This window comes from Manis javanica, chromosome 11 (genome assembly GCF_040802235.1).
Source record: "Manis javanica isolate MJ-LG chromosome 11, MJ_LKY, whole genome shotgun sequence".
NCBI classification, from domain to species: domain Eukaryota; kingdom Metazoa; phylum Chordata; class Mammalia; order Pholidota; family Manidae; genus Manis; species Manis javanica.
Window position 1 is genome coordinate 3,093,302 of NC_133166.1, and position 18,014 is coordinate 3,111,315.

General features: G+C 36.9%; 2 protein-coding genes and 2 pseudogenes across 2 annotated transcripts; 2 read left to right on the top strand and 2 right to left on the bottom strand.

Annotated features, from left to right (window-relative positions):
* Positions 1-1,885: 1,885 nt before the first annotated feature.
* LOC140844152 (olfactory receptor 8H1-like) lies at positions 1,886-2,872 on the bottom strand. The gene has a single exon (XM_073215633.1). It carries the CDS (start codon positions 2,855-2,857, stop codon positions 1,886-1,888), a length of 972 nt encoding a protein of 323 aa, XP_073071734.1. The 5' UTR covers positions 2,858-2,872.
* Positions 2,873-4,752: 1,880 nt separating this feature from the next.
* LOC140844153 (olfactory receptor 5T9-like) lies at positions 4,753-5,687 on the top strand (annotated as a pseudogene).
* A 5,131-nt stretch (positions 5,688-10,818) lies between these two features.
* Positions 10,819-11,766, bottom strand: LOC140844154 (olfactory receptor 8H1-like). The gene has a single exon (XM_073215634.1). The coding sequence runs from the start codon at positions 11,764-11,766 to the stop codon at positions 10,819-10,821; it is 948 nt and encodes a 315-aa protein (XP_073071735.1).
* Positions 11,767-12,827: 1,061 nt separating this feature from the next.
* On the top strand, positions 12,828-14,562 carry LOC118971087 (olfactory receptor 5T17-like; annotated as a pseudogene).
* Positions 14,563-18,014: the final 3,452 nt, after the last annotated feature.

Genomic DNA, 18,014 nt, shown 5'->3' on the forward strand with positions numbered 1-18,014 from the left:
TAAATATTGATCAGACACAAACCTTAAACTTCAGACAAAACAAATAGTAGTATCTATGTATGTAGAATCTACACAATGTGAATTACAAAGGGAAAATAAGTCATAGTATTTTAAATGTCATTGACATATGATCAAGGAAATTTTAAAACATACGAACTGGAAGAATATAGTTCATTTTTCAAAGATCTGTATCTTTGTTGACAGTTTTGACATTTTACTTTATTTTTAACATTTAAAAAGTATTTAAAGAATAGTCAAGTACAGTTTCACAATGAAAACCATATAATATTTTAAAAGTGAAAATTTATTCCATTGGTGCTTGAAGAAATAACATCTGTTAACAGAAGATGAAACAAACAACCAAACAAAACCCACAGACTTAGAAAATGGAAAAATACGGATTCAACAAATTTAAGAAGCAAGGAAAATTAAAACTGCAATTCCAGATTATGTAGAGGAAAATTTTAAGAGAAATTTTAGCACTCTACTTGACTAAAGTTTACAGGTTGCCACAAAATCTGAATTTATTTTTAAGTCTTAGTTTTACAACTTGTCTCTGTTAAAATTTTTAAAACAGATGAGTCAAGCACATTTTTCAAGTATTTATTTTGTAATGGCCATAAAAAACCTTAGAAATCAGGACAAAGGCATTGATTTTTAAACATACACAGAAGTTCAATAAAAGCAGTTTACTGAAGACTATTGACACAACAGAAAAATAAGGTTGTAAAATCTTCAGCCTGTAGCCACCAAAGAGTTGTTTCTGCTTAAGAGATGTCTAAGTTGATGAATTTTCAGCATTTCGGGTCCAAAGAATGGCAAGATGGATCTTGGTATTTCCACTGTACCAAGAACACAATTAATCCAGGTTTCAACAACAAAATTATCAAAGGTATGTATGCAAAAAGCTGCAAAAAAGTACCTAGGAAATGAAAGAAATATTCCTTATATTTGTAAAACATGCACATACACACATCATTATAGATCTAGAAGAACACGTACTCAACCACTAGTAACTGTAAGGGCATGTCTAATTCTTGATTGTGTCAGTATTTTCCAAATCTCTCCAGTGCAAACACATACCATTCTAAATCCAAAATTATGAAGTGCTACATTTTCCTTAGCTATCATGCATTTGTCAGTCAGATTAATCTTGGACATGTCCCAATGTCAAAAGAAATTTACAAAAAGCAAGTGAATATTCTTTAAGAAAAATTCCTATGCATTAAAAATTTTACATAAATGTATCTGCTAATGATCATGACCAGTATTTATCAGTATCACCTTAAATACCTAACTCCATTATCTGATGTTATCTTTAAAATAACACGGTGGACCTGGAATTACTATTTATTTTGTCCAGTTGATAAAACATAGGCTTAAATTTCAGAAGTTATTAGAGGTTATACAGCTAAAAGGGTAACAGATCTGGAATCTAAATCATGGAACTTTTGGATACACAGCAAGTGCTTGTCATAACTGTACTATTTCTTCTCTATATAATAATTAAAACAATTTCTGAAACTGTTATTATTGTTCCAAAAATTAAGCATTTTTCCTTAATAAAATCTCTGAAGTCAGACTATGTGTGAGATGTTGCACGATATGGTTTAAAAGATGACAATTGTATTTACTTACTTTAAGCATCGGTTGCCCTAAAAAACACATATACTTAGACCGTATTTTTAACACACACTTAACGGATACTAATTACAATGTGGGTTTGTACAGATGTATTCCTAGAACTGTCCAAGGTCATATTTGGTAAAGTAGAGGATAATTCAACATAAAACAAACAAATTAACGAATTCAATCATTTCTGGATAGAGAACAAGTACATACACCAATGAGAAGAAAAAAATACCTTAAAACTTTAACGTCATTGTTACTTTAAATGCCTAGAGTCCTCTCTCTTCTGCATGATTCTAATGAGAGCATTTTTCACTTCTTTGTTCCTAAGACTGTAAATGAGTGGGTTCAGCATGGGGATCATGATTGTGTAAAACACAGAAGCTACTTGATCCTTTCCCAAAGAGTAGGACTTACTTGGTTTTAAATAAGTGAACATCAGAGTACCATAAAAGATGGTGACTCCCAGGAGATGCGACACACAAGTAGAGAAGGCTTTCTGCTTCCCTGAAGTGGAAGTAATTTTCAGGATGGTAGACAGAATGGACACATAGGATGCAGATATTGTGATCAGAGACACTGTGAGAGTGGAACCAGCAAAAATAAATATCATGATTTCAACCCCATGTGTGTCGGTGCAAGACAGGGCTAAAATCGGGGATGTGTCACAGAAAAAGTGATGGATTACATTGGAGTCGCAGAAATGCAAGCTGCTCACAAAAAGCACATTGACAGTGGAATCTATAAATCCAATGAAGTAGCACCCCAAGATGAGGGAGCAGCAGAGCCTTGTGGACATAACGATTGGGTAGTGGAGGGGGTTGCAGATGGCTACGTAGCGATCATAGGCCATTGAGGAGAGAAGAAAACATTCACTGGCAACCAAGAAGACAAAAAAGTACATCTGGGTGAGGCAGCTCATGTAGGAAATATACTTGGTGGAAGCCAGTAAGTTCTCCAAGGTTTTAGGTGTGATGACGGTTGAGTAAATGAGGTCGAAAAAGGACAGGTGACTGAGGAAAAAGTACATGGGGGTGTGAAGCCGAACGTCCAGGCGGATCGCCAGGAACATGCCTGCGTTCCCCAGCACTGTGAGCAGGTACATCAGCAGGAACAGCAGGAAGAGGACCAGCTGGACCTCCGGGGAGTCCGTCAGCCCCAGAAGGATGAAGTAAGGCACCTGTGTGGTATTCCTTCCGCCCATAGTGGTCAGCTGGTTTGAGCTCATTAGCAGCAATGACTTCAAAAAGGCTTGAGACTGTGTGAACAACATGGCATATTTACTTTAGTGTCATGTGTTAAGAAGTGATGATAATGATAAGTGTAGAGAATATAACTGAAAAAAATGTTAGTTTCACAGCCATATATAGGAATGGGATAAACTGATATTTAGATCTGACATAATAATAGCTAACTATGGCATAGTTTGAATGAGTCCGACACTGTTGTAAATGTGTGTGTTCAGTAATGTATTTGGTCCACATGAGAGTGTTATGTGGAAGGTGCCACCATAGCCACATTGTTTGGATGAGAAAAAGTGTCCCCTTTTAAGCAACTAATTCAGAGTCAGAGCTATTAAATGCTGGCCATGGTTCTGCAAAGATAGACCGACTCCAGAGAGCATTTTCATAAAACTGTAATCTTGTTTACATTTAATTTCAGCAAATGTGAGAAAATATGTTATAAATATAATGAGAGGTGAACAATGATGGAAAAAGAGTTTTAGGGCATTATTCAACATCACTTTGTTTCCACTATGCATGACAAAGAAATTTCAAGCTAGGCGACTTTACTAGAGTGTGTTAAAACCATGGACCACATATTAATATTAATTTCATAGAATAAGATGTTTTCCTACCTTGACCATTCAAAGTCAAATTCATTACAAATATTATATTTCTAATATATGCACGTTACTTGTAGATCCTGTTTCCAGCAACTCTGTTTTCTCATTAACAAATCCTGGTGTTACTCCAGATAAGGTCTAAATGATATGGATTTGCATAGTCTTCGTATAATGTCCCCATTTTATTTTATCTTAACTAAAATCTTGAGAATAATACTTACTGTGATCCAGAGTTGGTAGGAAAAAAAATCCTTATTCCAATAATGTCAGTCTAGAAATTTGTCAACCTCACATGTTACTCATGAATTAAACTTGAAAAGCATTTGAGTCCAAACTCTGTAGTTTAACATTTGTTTTCCTTGAGAAAAGTGCTGCTTAAATGTTAGTGCATTCATTTTGCATTTTATTTGTGTTGAATAATACATTATTCACTTTTTACCCTTTATTCTGAGGTAAAAACAAATCAACTTAGAACTTTCATTCAGATCCTGGTCAAATGGAAAATTTGATGCAAAAGAACCTCAGGGAGCTCCTGTGATCCTAAGGAGAGCCGAGTGGCCTTACCTCTCATGCTGGTAATTCTACAGCCCCTCATATTTTGCGGGTACATGCAATATTCCGTCTTCTGTGGGGATCAATTCCCAAGGAGGATTGCTTGGTCTGTTTTGCGTGGCATGTTTCCAAGGACACAGGTTCAAATACTAATTGCAGCTCTGTGAGGTTTCCAGGAACTGGTTGCCTTTCCCTTAGAGGCCACACAGTGGAGGGAGGGCCTGGTGGCTCTGTCCTCCTTTGTGAGGCCCTAATATTTTGACTGGAAAGGTGAAGAAGCTATTTCTGGAAAAAATATCTCCATTGCTTTGCAACTGAAACCACTGGGAATGAAATGATACATTTTTCATAAGGAAACATTTTATATGAAAAGAGTGATAGTGTCATAGGAGCAAATATGTTCATTAGAATAAAATAATATAACAAAACTCAAGGAACAAAATGAAAACACATCAAAACTTGCCGTATTTTGATGAATTTCTCCCTACTATTATCTTGTGTTGATATAATGCTTTTTCTGGACATACAGATTTGCATAATTATTGTTACACTGTATATTCAGTATTCAATCCTCATTTCATGATTAAATGGTCTTTCTCTTCTCCTTTTATATTCCATAGAATAAAATAAAATAAAATGCAAGCATATTAAAACTGTAAGGCAAGTTGCACAGATATTTTGTATATTCTATGAATATCTTCACTCTTCTGTCATGAGGTATAAGCATGCAGAATGTCTCTGGCGTCATATATTTATACTGAAGAGCTTCACAGATAAGCTTGAATTGCAGAAAGCTTGTTCCTCCTGTTTTCAGCCATCTACCTCTGTATTATGTAGGGAAATTTGGCTTTGGCTTTATACGTCATTGGGGATTCCCGGTTCCACAACACCAGGTCCTGTTTTCTGAGTGTGCTCTCATCTCCTGGTGTCTGCTTCTCCTCAGTCATTACCCCAGACACATTAGCAGATTTTGTGTCAAAGTATAAAGCCATGTCATTCCTTGGATGTGCAGCACACATGCTTCTCCTTGTTTCTTGTGGTACCACACGGTGCTTCCTCTTGGTGGCAGTGAGAGATGATCGCCCTGTAGCTGTCTGCACTGCTCTCCTGTGTTCAGAGAGCATGTCACCCAGAGGCGGTGTGTTCCCTATCATTGCCTCCTATGTTGGTGGCATCTTGCATGCTCTGTACACACAGTGGCCACATTTAGCCTCTCCTTCTCTGCATCCAATGAGATCAGACACGTCTGCTGTGACATCCCTCCTCTCCTCGCACTTTCTTGCTCAAACACTCACACAAACCAGCTTCTACTCCTCTACTTTGGGGGCACCACTGAGACAGTCACTATGCTGAGTGTGCTGGTCTCCTATGGCTTCATTCTGTTGGCCATCCTGAAGATTCATTCCACTGATGGGAGGAGAAAAGTCTATTCTATGTGTGGCTCTCACCTAACGGGGGTGTCAATTTATCATGGAACAATCCTCCTGATATATGTGAGACCAAGTTCTGGCTGTGCTTTGGACCATGATGTGATAGTGTCAGTGTTTCGCACCATTGTGATTTTCATGCTGTAGACCGTCATTTACAGTTCAGGAACAAAGATGTAAAAGAGGCAATGATAAGAGTGTATCAGAAAAATTGGTTTATCAACTCATTCTAATTTTCATGCTAAATATTAAATTGAAACAATTTAAGAATAATGTAAGTTATCTCTACAACAAGAAGTTATGATAAAAATAATTTTAGATTGTTAGTCTCTTCTTCTTGGGCATTTTTAAGTAAAGACCGTGACTACAGGATGTAATGCTCTGAGTCAGCATCCAGTGTACGGGGCTGTTTCTCCGAGAGCCGGGGCCAATGGGTCCAGGAGCAAGGGGTAGGAATGGTGGTGGCACCTCTCACTGTTACTCCTAGGGACCCTCTCAAAACTTTGCTTCCTGTATCCACAACCTTACATTCTCAGGAACAGAGAGGAAAAGAGGCAATGAAAAATATGTTTAAGCAAAATTATTTCAGAAGAAAGGTATAATCTTCGCATTGAGTGAGACCGACAAGAAAGTTAGATGTCAGTTCATTTTCCAATGTTCACATCAATTAAAGTAAATGCCTTCATTTTAATTAATAGTTTTTACATGTATCATACAGTATTTCCAATTAAATTGTCAATCAGTCCCTCAATGCAGCATTTTTCAAAACATAGATGAAATATATCATATTTATACCTCTGAATATGTTTATACTGACACATATTCAATATTCATAGATATACGTATACTGTTGATAGTCTGTATAACTTGGATTTCACTTTTTCTATTGGAAAATGCAAATGTTTGATACTGGAATCTAAATGCAAATTTTATTTAAAAAAGAGAAAAACTTGTTTCAGATACATGTAACTGTTTATGTCGTAGATCACATTTTATGTTATATAAAACTCAAGAGTTCCAAGCCACAGGACCCTAAAAGTACTTTGTGTGTACGATTACTGGGGAAGAATTTTCTGTTAGAAAGAATAATCTTCTTCAAAAGTTTCTAAATATGCATCTCTTACAGAGCCGAAAGGTTTTTCAGTGTTCCTGGCTCACTTTCGCCTTCTACCATTCAAATCAGGATTTCAAACTGATGAGGCAAGGGTGGTCAGAATACTACTGTATCCACTGAAATAATTTCAATTATTCTTTAAGAGACATCCGTAAGAGAAAAGCAGGGAAATGTTAGTTCTACATGAAAATACACAGCTGAACATGCACAGAGTGCGAGATGAATCTTCTTCAACAATGCAGAATGCAAAAGAAAAAACATCTGAGAGAAAATGATTCAACATCATGATGATAACCTAGGTCTGAGGATTCCATGTGAAAAACAGCCATTCACACACCCAAGTCAGCCCCACTCTGCAACTTATAACCAAGGATGTTTTATTGTTTTTGGAGCTGTTCTATTTATAGGATAGCCTGTACCCTGACTATTACAGATTTTCTCTCCAGAGCAGTACCATCATCTGGTAAGTTGTTTTCTCGATTACAAAGTTAATTCTTTCTATAAACAGCACTGTTCCTATATTTCTGAAAAAAATAAGCTGGTGCTGCCAGAATCACACTGTCCTCTAGCAGCAGCTGTGGAGAATATGGGCCAGCAAATCTGCCTTTCAACAGTCCCTCGTGTTATTCTAGATCCTTTCTTTAAGATGATTATAGATTCTGTTTTTTCAACTGTGATAACAGTAGAATTCTTGATGATGAGAAATGTGAGCTCCAGTGCTGCACTGCCTAGTTTCAAATGGGAGGCTGTTCTTTACCTGGTGGAGGGGCTGTGAGCCAGTTACTGAATCTCTCTGTGCCCTGGTTTCATCATCTGGAAAATTCATCCTTCAGATACATTTATTGAGGCACAGTACTAGGTGCTGGGGATACAACACTGAGCAAAGCGAAAATCCTGTGTTCACAGAGCTCACATGATGAGGGGCAGGGGCAGAGAAGAAACAAAGACACAAGCTAAATACTCAAAATGTTAGGTACAATTACCTGTAAAGGTAAACAAACGTGGAATGTGGATGGGACAGGTACAATTTAAAATAAGGCAGTAAGGAATGTTCTCAGAAGAAAATAAGAAAAACAGCATGCAGTTATCAACAAAAGGAAGGCATAGAATGAAGAGGAGAGAATGGAAAACATCTCAGGCAGCATCAGGACTAACGTGTACAGGAAGCGTCTGGAGGCCAAGTGGTGAAGCAAAATGAAGTTGACAGAATAGTGAGAAATGAGTTATTAGGGCTCAGGAGTGGCGTTCAGATAGTTTTGGACCAGGGGGCTCTTGTCAAGGTTTGGCTTTTACTCTGAGTGTGATGGGAAGCCTTGTAGGATGTGTGAAGAGCAACAGGCCCCAGCACACCGCATGACACTGCCGCTCCGGCTCTTACACTGAGATCAGAGTCAGAGGGACAAGGTCACACAAAGAGACAAGCTAGGAAACTGCAGTGTCAATTCTAAGCCTGAGATGACGCGTCCAGGGCTATGGTAGCAGCAGAGAAAGAGTTTTGAAGTAGTCAGACTCCAAATAGATTCTGCATTCAGCATAACATGCCAATTAGGTGGATATGAAGCATGTGTGACAGAAGGAGAAATCGAGGATCATTCTTATGTCTGTCTGAACAAGGAGAAAGATCTCTTTCCATATTGTGAGATTAATATGTGGGTATTGCTAGTTCCCCATGAACATTATATTGTGAAGAAAAACTATGTTTATGATATATCTAAAGCCCTTTGTATATTGCTTGGCACTTGGTAAGCACCCTACAAAATATGGCATTACCATATGTATCAATTGTTTGGAAGTAAACACGGATGTTCATATTTTAGCCATGCTCTTGTCTAGTCTTAATTTCTTTTTATGTCTATATGAAAGAGCATTTTGGCTTTGCACCATAATGAAGAAGTATATATCCTAAATTACATCACACTACATCTTACATGAAATATTACACTCACTAATAAAAAGGGGGAATTACAGGCCAAAAGCAAGTCGTTGGTATTTTTTATATTGTCTCTAGATTATATAACATATATGTAATAACATTACATACTTTCTAAATTATAGTAGGAAGTATATTGGTTAATTTTAATGTAATTATAGGTTCTTTAATTTTATTTGCATTGTCTTACCATACCTCAAATTTGATTAAATTTAATGACTATTTACCTCTTTACTTATAATCATAGAATGTGTTGACCATCTTTTCCAATACGAACCAAAGGAATATATTTCCTAATCATACGAATAGACATAAATGAAAGCACACTGAAATGCAGTTTATAAACATGACCTAAAAAGTGAAAAGAGCCTGAAAAGACTTAAAATGACACCATGTGTATATAGGAAGATATGTGCCAAAAAGCCAGATTATTAGACAATAAATATTGATCAGACACAAACCTTAAACTTCAGACAAAACAAATAGTAGTATCTATGTATGTAGAATCTACACAATGTGAATTACAAAGGGAAAATAAGTCATAGTATTTTAAATGTCATTGACATATGATCAAGGAAATTTTAAAACATACGAACTGGAAGAATATAGTTCATTTTTCAAAGATCTGTATCTTTGTTGACAGTTTTGACATTTTACTTTATTTTTAACATTTAAAAAGTATTTAAAGAATAGTCAAGTACAGTTTCACAATGAAAACCATATAATATTTTAAAAGTGAAAATTTATTCCATTGGTGCTTGAAGAAATAACATCTGTTAACAGAAGATGAAACAAACAACCAAACAAAACCCACAGACTTAGAAAATGGAAAAATACGGATTCAACAAATTTAAGAAGCAAGGAAAATTAAAACTGCAATTCCAGATTATGTAGAGGAAAATTTTAAGAGAAATTTTAGCACTCTACTTGACTAAAGTTTACAGGTTGCCACAAAATCTGAATTTATTTTTAAGTCTTAGTTTTACAACTTGTCTCTGTTAAAATTTTTAAAACAGATGAGTCAAGCACATTTTTCAAGTATTTATTTTGTAATGGCCATAAAAAACCTTAGAAATCAGGACAAAGGCATTGATTTTTAAACATACACAGAAGTTCAATAAAAGCAGTTTACTGAAGACTATTGACACAACAGAAAAATAAGGTTGTAAAATCTTCAGCCTGTAGCCACCAAAGAGTTGTTTCTGCTTAAGAGATGTCTAAGTTGATGAATTTTCAGCATTTCGGGTCCAAAGAATGGCAAGATGGATCTTGGTATTTCCACTGTACCAAGAACACAATTAATCCAGGTTTCAACAACAAAATTATCAAAGGTATGTATGCAAAAAGCTGCAAAAAAGTACCTAGGAAATGAAAGAAATATTCCTTATATTTGTAAGACATGCACATACACACATCATTATAGATCTAGAAGAACACGTACTCAACCACTAGTAACTGTAAGGGCATGTCTAATTCTTGATTGTGTCAGTATTTTCCAAATCTCTCCAGTGCACATACCATTCTAAATCCAAAATTATGAAGTGCTACATTTTCCTTAGCTATCATGCATTTGTCAGTCAGATTAATCTTGGACATGTCCCAATGTCAAAAGAAATTTACAAAAAGCAAGTGAATATTCTTTAAGAAAAATTCCTATGCATTAAAAATTTTACATAAATGTGTCTGCTAATGATCATGACCAGTATTTATCAGTATCACCTTAAATACCTAACTCCATTATCTGATGTTATCTTTAAAATAACACGGTGGACCTGGAATTACTATTTATTTTGTCCAGTTGATAAAACATAGGCTTAAATTTCAGAAGTTATTAGAGGTTATACAGCTAAAAGGGTAACAGATCTGGAATCTAAATCATGGAACTTTTGGATACACAGCAAGTGCTTGTCATAACTGTACTATTTCTTCTCTATATAATAATTAAAACAATTTCTGAAACTGTTATTATTGTTCCAAAAATTAAGCATTTTTCCTTAATAAAATCTCTGAAGTCAGACTATGTGTGAGATGTTGCACGATATGGTTTAAAAGATGACAATTGTATTTACTTACTTTAAGCATCGGTTGCCCTAAAAAACACATATACTTAGACCGTATTTTTAACACACACTTAACGGATACTAATTACAATGTGGGTTTGTACAGATGTATTCCTAGAACTGTCCAAGGTCATATTTGGTAAAGTAGAGGATAATTCAACATAAAACAAACAAATTAACGAATTCAATCATTTCTGGATAGAGAACAAGTACATACACCAATGAGAAGAAAAAAATAGCTTAAAACTTTAACGTCATTGTTACTTTAAATGCCTAGAGTCCTCTCTCTTCTGCATGATTCTAATGAGAGCATTTTTCACTTCTTTGTTCCTAAGACTGTAAATGAGTGGGTTCAGCATGGGGATCATGATTGTGTAAAACACAGAAGCTACTTGATCCTTTCCCAAAGAGTAGGACTTACTTGGTTTTAAATAAGTGAACATCAGAGTACCATAAAAGATGGTGACTCCCAGGAGATGCGACACACAAGTAGAGAAGGCTTTCTGCTTCCCTGAAGTGGAAGTAATTTTCAGGATGGTAGACAGAATGGACACATAGGATGCAGATATTGTGATCAGAGACACTGTGAGAGTGGAACCAGCAAAAATAAATATCATGATTTCAACCCCATGTGTGTCGGTGCAAGACAGGGCTAAAATCGGGGATGTGTCACAGAAAAAGTGATGGATTACATTGGAGTCGCAGAAATGCAAGCTGCTCACAAAAAGCACATTGACAGTGGAATCTATAAATCCAATGAAGTAGCACCCCAAGATGAGGGAGCAGCAGAGCCTTGTGGACATAACGATTGGGTAGTGGAGGGGGTTGCAGATGGCTACGTAGCGATCATAGGCCATTGAGGAGAGAAGAAAACATTCACTGGCAACCAAGAAGACAAAAAAGTACATCTGGGTGAAGCAGCTCATGTAGGAAATATACTTGGTGGAAGCCAGTAAGTTCTCCAAGGTTTTAGGTGTGATGACGGTTGAGTAAATGAGGTCGAAAAAGGACAGGTGACTGAGGAAGAAATACATGGGGGTGTGAAGCCGGACGTCCAGGCGGATCGCCAGGATCATGCCTGCGTTCCCCAGCACTGTGAGCAGGTACATCAGCAGGAACAGCAGGAAGAGGACCAGCTGGACCTCCGGGGAGTCCGTCAGCCCCAGAAGGATGAAGTAAGGCACCTGTGTGGTATTCCTTCTGCCCATAGTGGTCAGCTGGTTTGAGCTCATTAGCAGCAATGACTTCAAAAAGGCTTGAGACTGTGTGAACAACATGGCATATTTACTTTAGTGTCATGTGTTAAGAAGTGATGATAATGATAAGTGTAGAGAATATAACTGAAAAAAATGTTAGTTTCACAGCCATATATAGGAATGGGATAAACTGATATTTAGATCTGACATAATAATAGCTAACTATGGCATAGTTTGAATGAGTCCGACACTGTTGTAAATGTGTGTGTTCAGTAATGTATTTGGTCCACATGAGAGTGTTATGTGGAAGGTGCCACCATAGCCACATTGTTTGGATGAGAAAAAGTGTCCCCTTTTAAGCAACTAATTCAGAGTCAGAGCTATTAAATGCTGGCCATGGTTCTGCAAAGATAGACCGACTCCAGAGAGCATTTTCATAAAACTGTAATCTTGTTTACATTTAATTTCAGCAAATGTGAGAAAATATGTTATAAATATAATGAGAGGTGAACAATGATGGAAAAAGAGTTTTAGGGCATTATTCAACATCACTTTGTTTCCACTATGCATGACAAAGAAATTTCAAGCTAGGCGACTTTACTAGAGTGTGTTAAAACCATGGACCACATATTAATATTAATTTCATAGAATAAGATGTTTTCCTACCTTGACCATTCAAAGTCAAATTCATTACAAATATTATATTTCTAATATATGCACGTTACTTGTAGATCCTGTTTCCAGGAACTCTGTTTTCTCATTAACAAATCCTGGTGTTACTCCAGATAAGGTCTAAATGATATGGATTTGCATAGTCTTCGTATAATGTCCCCATTTTATTTTATCTTAACTAAAATCTTGAGAATAATACTTACTGTGATCCAGAGTTGGTAGGAAAAAAAATCCTTATTCCAATAATGTCAGTCTAGAAATTTGTCAACCTCACATGTTACTCATGAATTAAACTTGAAAAGCATTTGAGTCCAAACTCTGTAGTTTAACATTTGTTTTCCTTGAGAAAAGTGCTGCTTAAATGTTAGTGCATTCATTTTGCCTTTTATTTGTGTTGAATAATGCATTATTCACTTTTAACCCTTTGTTCTGAGGTAAAAAGAAATCAACTTAGAACTTTTATTCAGGTCCTGGTCAAATGGAAAATTTGATCCAAAAGAGCCTCAGGGAGCTCCTGTGATCCTAAGGAGAGCCGAGTGGCCTTACTTCTCACACTAGTAATTCCAGGGTCCCTCATATTTTGGGGGTACATGCAACATTCAGTCTTCTGCAGGGACCAATTCCCAAGGAGGACAGCTTGGTCTGTTTTGCGTGGCATGTTTCCAAGGACACAGGTTCAAGGACTAATTGCAGCTCTGTGAGGTTTCCAGGAACTGGTTGCCTTTCCCTTAGAGGCCACACAGTGGAGGGAGGGCCTGGTGGCTCGGTCCTCCTTTGTGAGGCCCTAATATTTTGACTGGAAAGGTGAAGAAGCTATTTCTGGAAAAATATCTCCATTGCTTTGCAACTGAAACCACTGGGGATGAAATGATATAATTTTCATAAGGAAACATTTTATATGAAAAGAGTGATACTGTCATAGGAGCAAATATATTCATTAGAATAAAATAATATAACAAAACTCAAGGAACAAAATGAAAACAAATCAAAACTTGCAGTATTTTGACGAATTTCTCCCTATTATTATCTTGTGTTGATATAATGCTTTTTCTGGACTTACAGATTTGCGTAATTGTTACACTGTATATTCAGTATTCAATCCTCATTTCATGATTAAAAGGTCTTTCTCTTCTCCTTTTATATTCCATAGAATAAAATAAAATAAAATGCAAGCATATTAAAACTGTAAGGCAAGTTGCACAGATATTTTGTATATTCTATGAATATCTTCACTCTTCTGTCATGAGGTATAAGCATGCAGAATGTCTCTGGAGTCATATATTTATACTGAAGGGCTTCACAGATAAGCTTGAATTGCAGAAAGCTTGTTCCTCCTGTTTTCAGCCATCTACCTCTGTATTATGTAGGGAAATTTGGCTTTGGCTTTATACGTCATTGGGGATTCCCGGTTCCACAACACCAGGTCCTGTTTTCTGAGTGTGCTCTCATCTCCTGGTGTCTGCTTCTCCTCAGTCATTACCCCAGACACATTAGCAGATTTTGTGTCAAAGTATAAAGCCATGTCATTCCTTGGATGTGCAGCACACATGCTTCTCCTTGTTGCTTGTGGTACCACACGGTGCTTCCTCTTGGTGGCAGTGAGAGATGATCGCCCTGTAGCTGTCTGCACTGCTCTCCTGTGTTCAGAGAGCATGTCACCCAGAGGCGGTGTGTTCCCTATCATTGCCTCCTATGTTGGTGGCATCTTGCATGCTCTGTACACACAGTGGCCACATTTAGCCTCTCCTTCTCTGCATCCAATGAGATCAGACACGTCTGCTGTGACATCCCTCCTCTCCTCGCACTTTCTTGCTCAAACACTCACACAAACCAGCTTCTACTCCTCTACTTTGGGGGCACCACTGAGACAGTCACTATGCTGAGTGTGCTGGTCTCCTATGGCTTCATTCTGTTGGCCATCCTGAAGATTCATTCCACTGATGGGAGGAGAAAAGTCTATTCTATGTGTGGCTCTCACCTAACGGGGGTGTCAATTTATCATGGAACAATCCTCCTGATATATGTGAGACCAAGTTCTGGCTGTGCTTGGACCATGATTTGATAGTGTCAGTGTTTCACACCATTGTGATTTTCATGCTGTAGACCGTCATTTACAGTTCAGGAACAAAGATGTAAAAGAGGCAATGATAAGAGTGTATCAGAAAAATTGGTTTATCAACTCATTCTAATTTTCATGCTAAATATTAAATTGAAACAATTTAAGAATAATGTAAGTTATCTCTACAACAAGAAGTTATGATAAAAATAATTTTAGATTGTTAGTCTCTTCTTCTTGGGCATTTTTAAGTAAAGACCGTGACTACAGGATGTAATGCTCTGAGTCAGCATCCAGTGTACGGGGCTGTTTCTCCGAGAGCCAGGGCCAATGGGTCCAGGAGCAAGGGGTAGGAATGGTGGTGGCACCTCTCACTGTTACTCCTAGGGACCCTCTCAAAACTTTGCTTCCTGTATCCACAACCTTACATTCTCAGGAACAGAGAGGAAAAGAGGCAATGAAAAATATGTTTAAGCAAAATTATTTCAGAAGAAAGGTATAATCTTCGCATTGAGTGAGACCGACAAGAAAGTTAGATGTCAGTTCATTTTCCAATGTTCACATCAATTAAAGTAAATGCCTTCATTTTAATTAATAGTTTTTACATGTATCATACAGTATTTCCAATTAAATTGTCAATCAGTCCCTCAATGCAGCATTTTTCAAAACATAGATGAAATATATCATATTTATACCTCTGAATATGTTTATACTGACACATATTCAATATTCATAGATATACGTATACTGTTGATAGTCTGTATAACTTGGATTTCACTTTTTCTATTGGAAAATGCAAATGTTTGATACTGGAATCTAAATGCAAATTTTATTTAAAAAAGAGAAAAACTTGTTTCAGATACATGTAACTGTTTATGTCGTAGATCACATTTTATGTTATATAAAACTCAAGAGTTCCAAGCCACAGGACCCTAAAAGTACTTTGTGTGTACGATTACTGGGGAAGAACTTTCTGTTAGAAAGAATAATCTTCTTCAAAAGTTTCTAAATATGCATCTCTTACAAAGCCGAAAGGTTTTTCAGTGTTCCTGGCTCACTTTCGCCTTCTACCATTCAAATCAGGATTTCAAACTGATGAGGCAAGGGTGGTCAGAATACTACTGTATCCACTGAGATAATTTCAGTTATTCTTTAAGAGACATCCGTAAGAGAAAAGCAGGGAAATGTTAGTTCTACATGAAAAAACACAGCTGAACATGCACAAAGTGCGAGATGAATCTTCTTCAACAATGCAGGATGCAAAAGAAAAACATCCGAGAGAAAATGATTCAACATCATGATGATAACCCAGGTCTGAGGATTCCATGTGAAAAACAGCCATTCACACACCCAAGTCAGCCCCACTCTGCAACTTATAACCAAGGATGTTTCATTGTTTTTGGAGCTGTTCTATTTATAGCATAGCCTGTACCCTGACTATTACAGATTTTCTCTCCAGAGCAGTACCATCATCTGGTAAGTTGTTTTCTCGATTACAAAGTTAATTCTTTCTATAAACAGCACTGTTCCTATATTTCTGAAAAAATTAAGCTGTTGCTGCCGGAATCACACTGTCCTCTAGCAGCAGCTGTGGAGAATATCGGCCAGCAAATCTGCCTTTCAACAGTCCCTCGTGTTATTCTAGATCCTTTCTTTAAGATGATTATAGATTCTGTTTTTTCAACTGTGATAACAGTAGAATTCTTGATGATGAGAAATGTGAGCTCCAGTGCTGCACTGCCTAGTTTCAAATGGGAGGCTGTTCTTTACCTGGTGGAGAGGCTGTGAGCCAGTTACTGAATCTCTCTGTGCCCTGGTTTCATCATCTGGAAAATTCATCCTTCAGATACATTTATTGAGGCACAGTACTAGGTGCTGGGGATACAACACTGAGCAAAGTGAAAATCCTGTGTTCACAGAGCTCACATGATGGGGGGCAGGGGCAGAGAAGAAACAAAGACACAAGCTAAATACTCAAAATGTTAGGTACAATTACCTGTAAAGGGAAACAAACGTGGAATGTGGATGGGACAGGTACAATTTAAAATAAGGCAGTAAGGAATGTTCTCAGAAGAAAATAAGAAAAACAGCATGCAGTTATCAACAAAAGGAAGGCATAGAATGAAGAGGAGAGAATGGAAAACATCTCAGGCAGCATCAGGACTAACGTGTACAGGAAGCGTCTGGAGGCCAAGTGGTGAAGCAAAATGAAGTTGACAGAATAGTGAGAAATGAGTTATTAGGGCTCAGGAGTGGCGTTCAGATAGTTTTGGACCAGGGGGCTCTTGTCAAGGTTTGGCTTTTACTCTGAGTGTGATGGGAAGCCTTGTAGGATGTGTGAAGAGCAACAGGCCCCAGCACACCGCATGACACTGCCGCTCCGGCTCTTACACTGAGATCAGAGTCACAGGGACAAGGTCACACAAAGAGACAAGCTAGGAAACTGCAGTGCCAATTCTAAGACTGAGATGATGGGTCCAGGGCTATGGTAGCAGCAGAGAAAGAGTTTTGAAGTAGTCAGACTCCAAATAGATTCTGCATTCAGCATAACATGCCAATTAGGTGGATATGAAGCATGTGTGACAGAAGGAGAAATCGAGGATCATTCTTATGTCTGTCTGAACAAGGAGAAAGATCTCTTTCCATATTGTGAGATTAATGTGTGGGTATTGCTAGTTCTCCATGAACATTATATTCTGAAGATAAACTATGTTTATGATATATCTAAAGCCCTTTGTATATTGCTTGGCACTTGGGAAGGACCCTACAAAATATGGCATTACCATATGTATCAATTGTTTGGAAGTAAACACGGCTGTTCATATTTTAGCCATGCTCTAGTCTAGTCTTATTTTGTTTTCATGTCTATATGAAAGAGCATTTTGGCTTCGCACCATAATCAAGAAGTATATATCCTAAATTACATCACACTGCATCTTACATGAAATATTACACTCACTAATAAAATGGGGAAATTACAGGCCAAAAGCAAGTCGTTGGTATTTTTTATATTGTCTCTAGATTATATATCATATATGTAATAACATTACATACTTTCTAAATTATAGTATGAAGTATATTGGTTAATTTTAATGTAATTATAGGTTCTTTAATTTTATTTGCATTGTCTTACCATACCTCAAATAAGATTAAATTTAATTTCTATTTACCTCTTTACTTATAATCATAGAATGTGTTGACCATCTTTTCCAATACGAACCAAAGGAACATATTTCCTAATCATACAAATAGACATAAATGAAAGCACACTGAAATGCAGTTTATAAACATGACCTAAAAAGTGAAAAGAGCCTGAAAAGACTTAAAATGACACCATGTGTATATAGGAAGATATGTGCCAAAAAGCCAGATTATTAGACAATAAATATTGATCAGACACAAACCTTAAACTTCAGACAAAACAAATAGTAGTATCTATGTATGTAGAATCTACACAATGTGAATTACAAAGGGAAAATAAGTCATAGTATTTTAAATGTCATTGACATATGATCAAGGAAATTTTAAAACA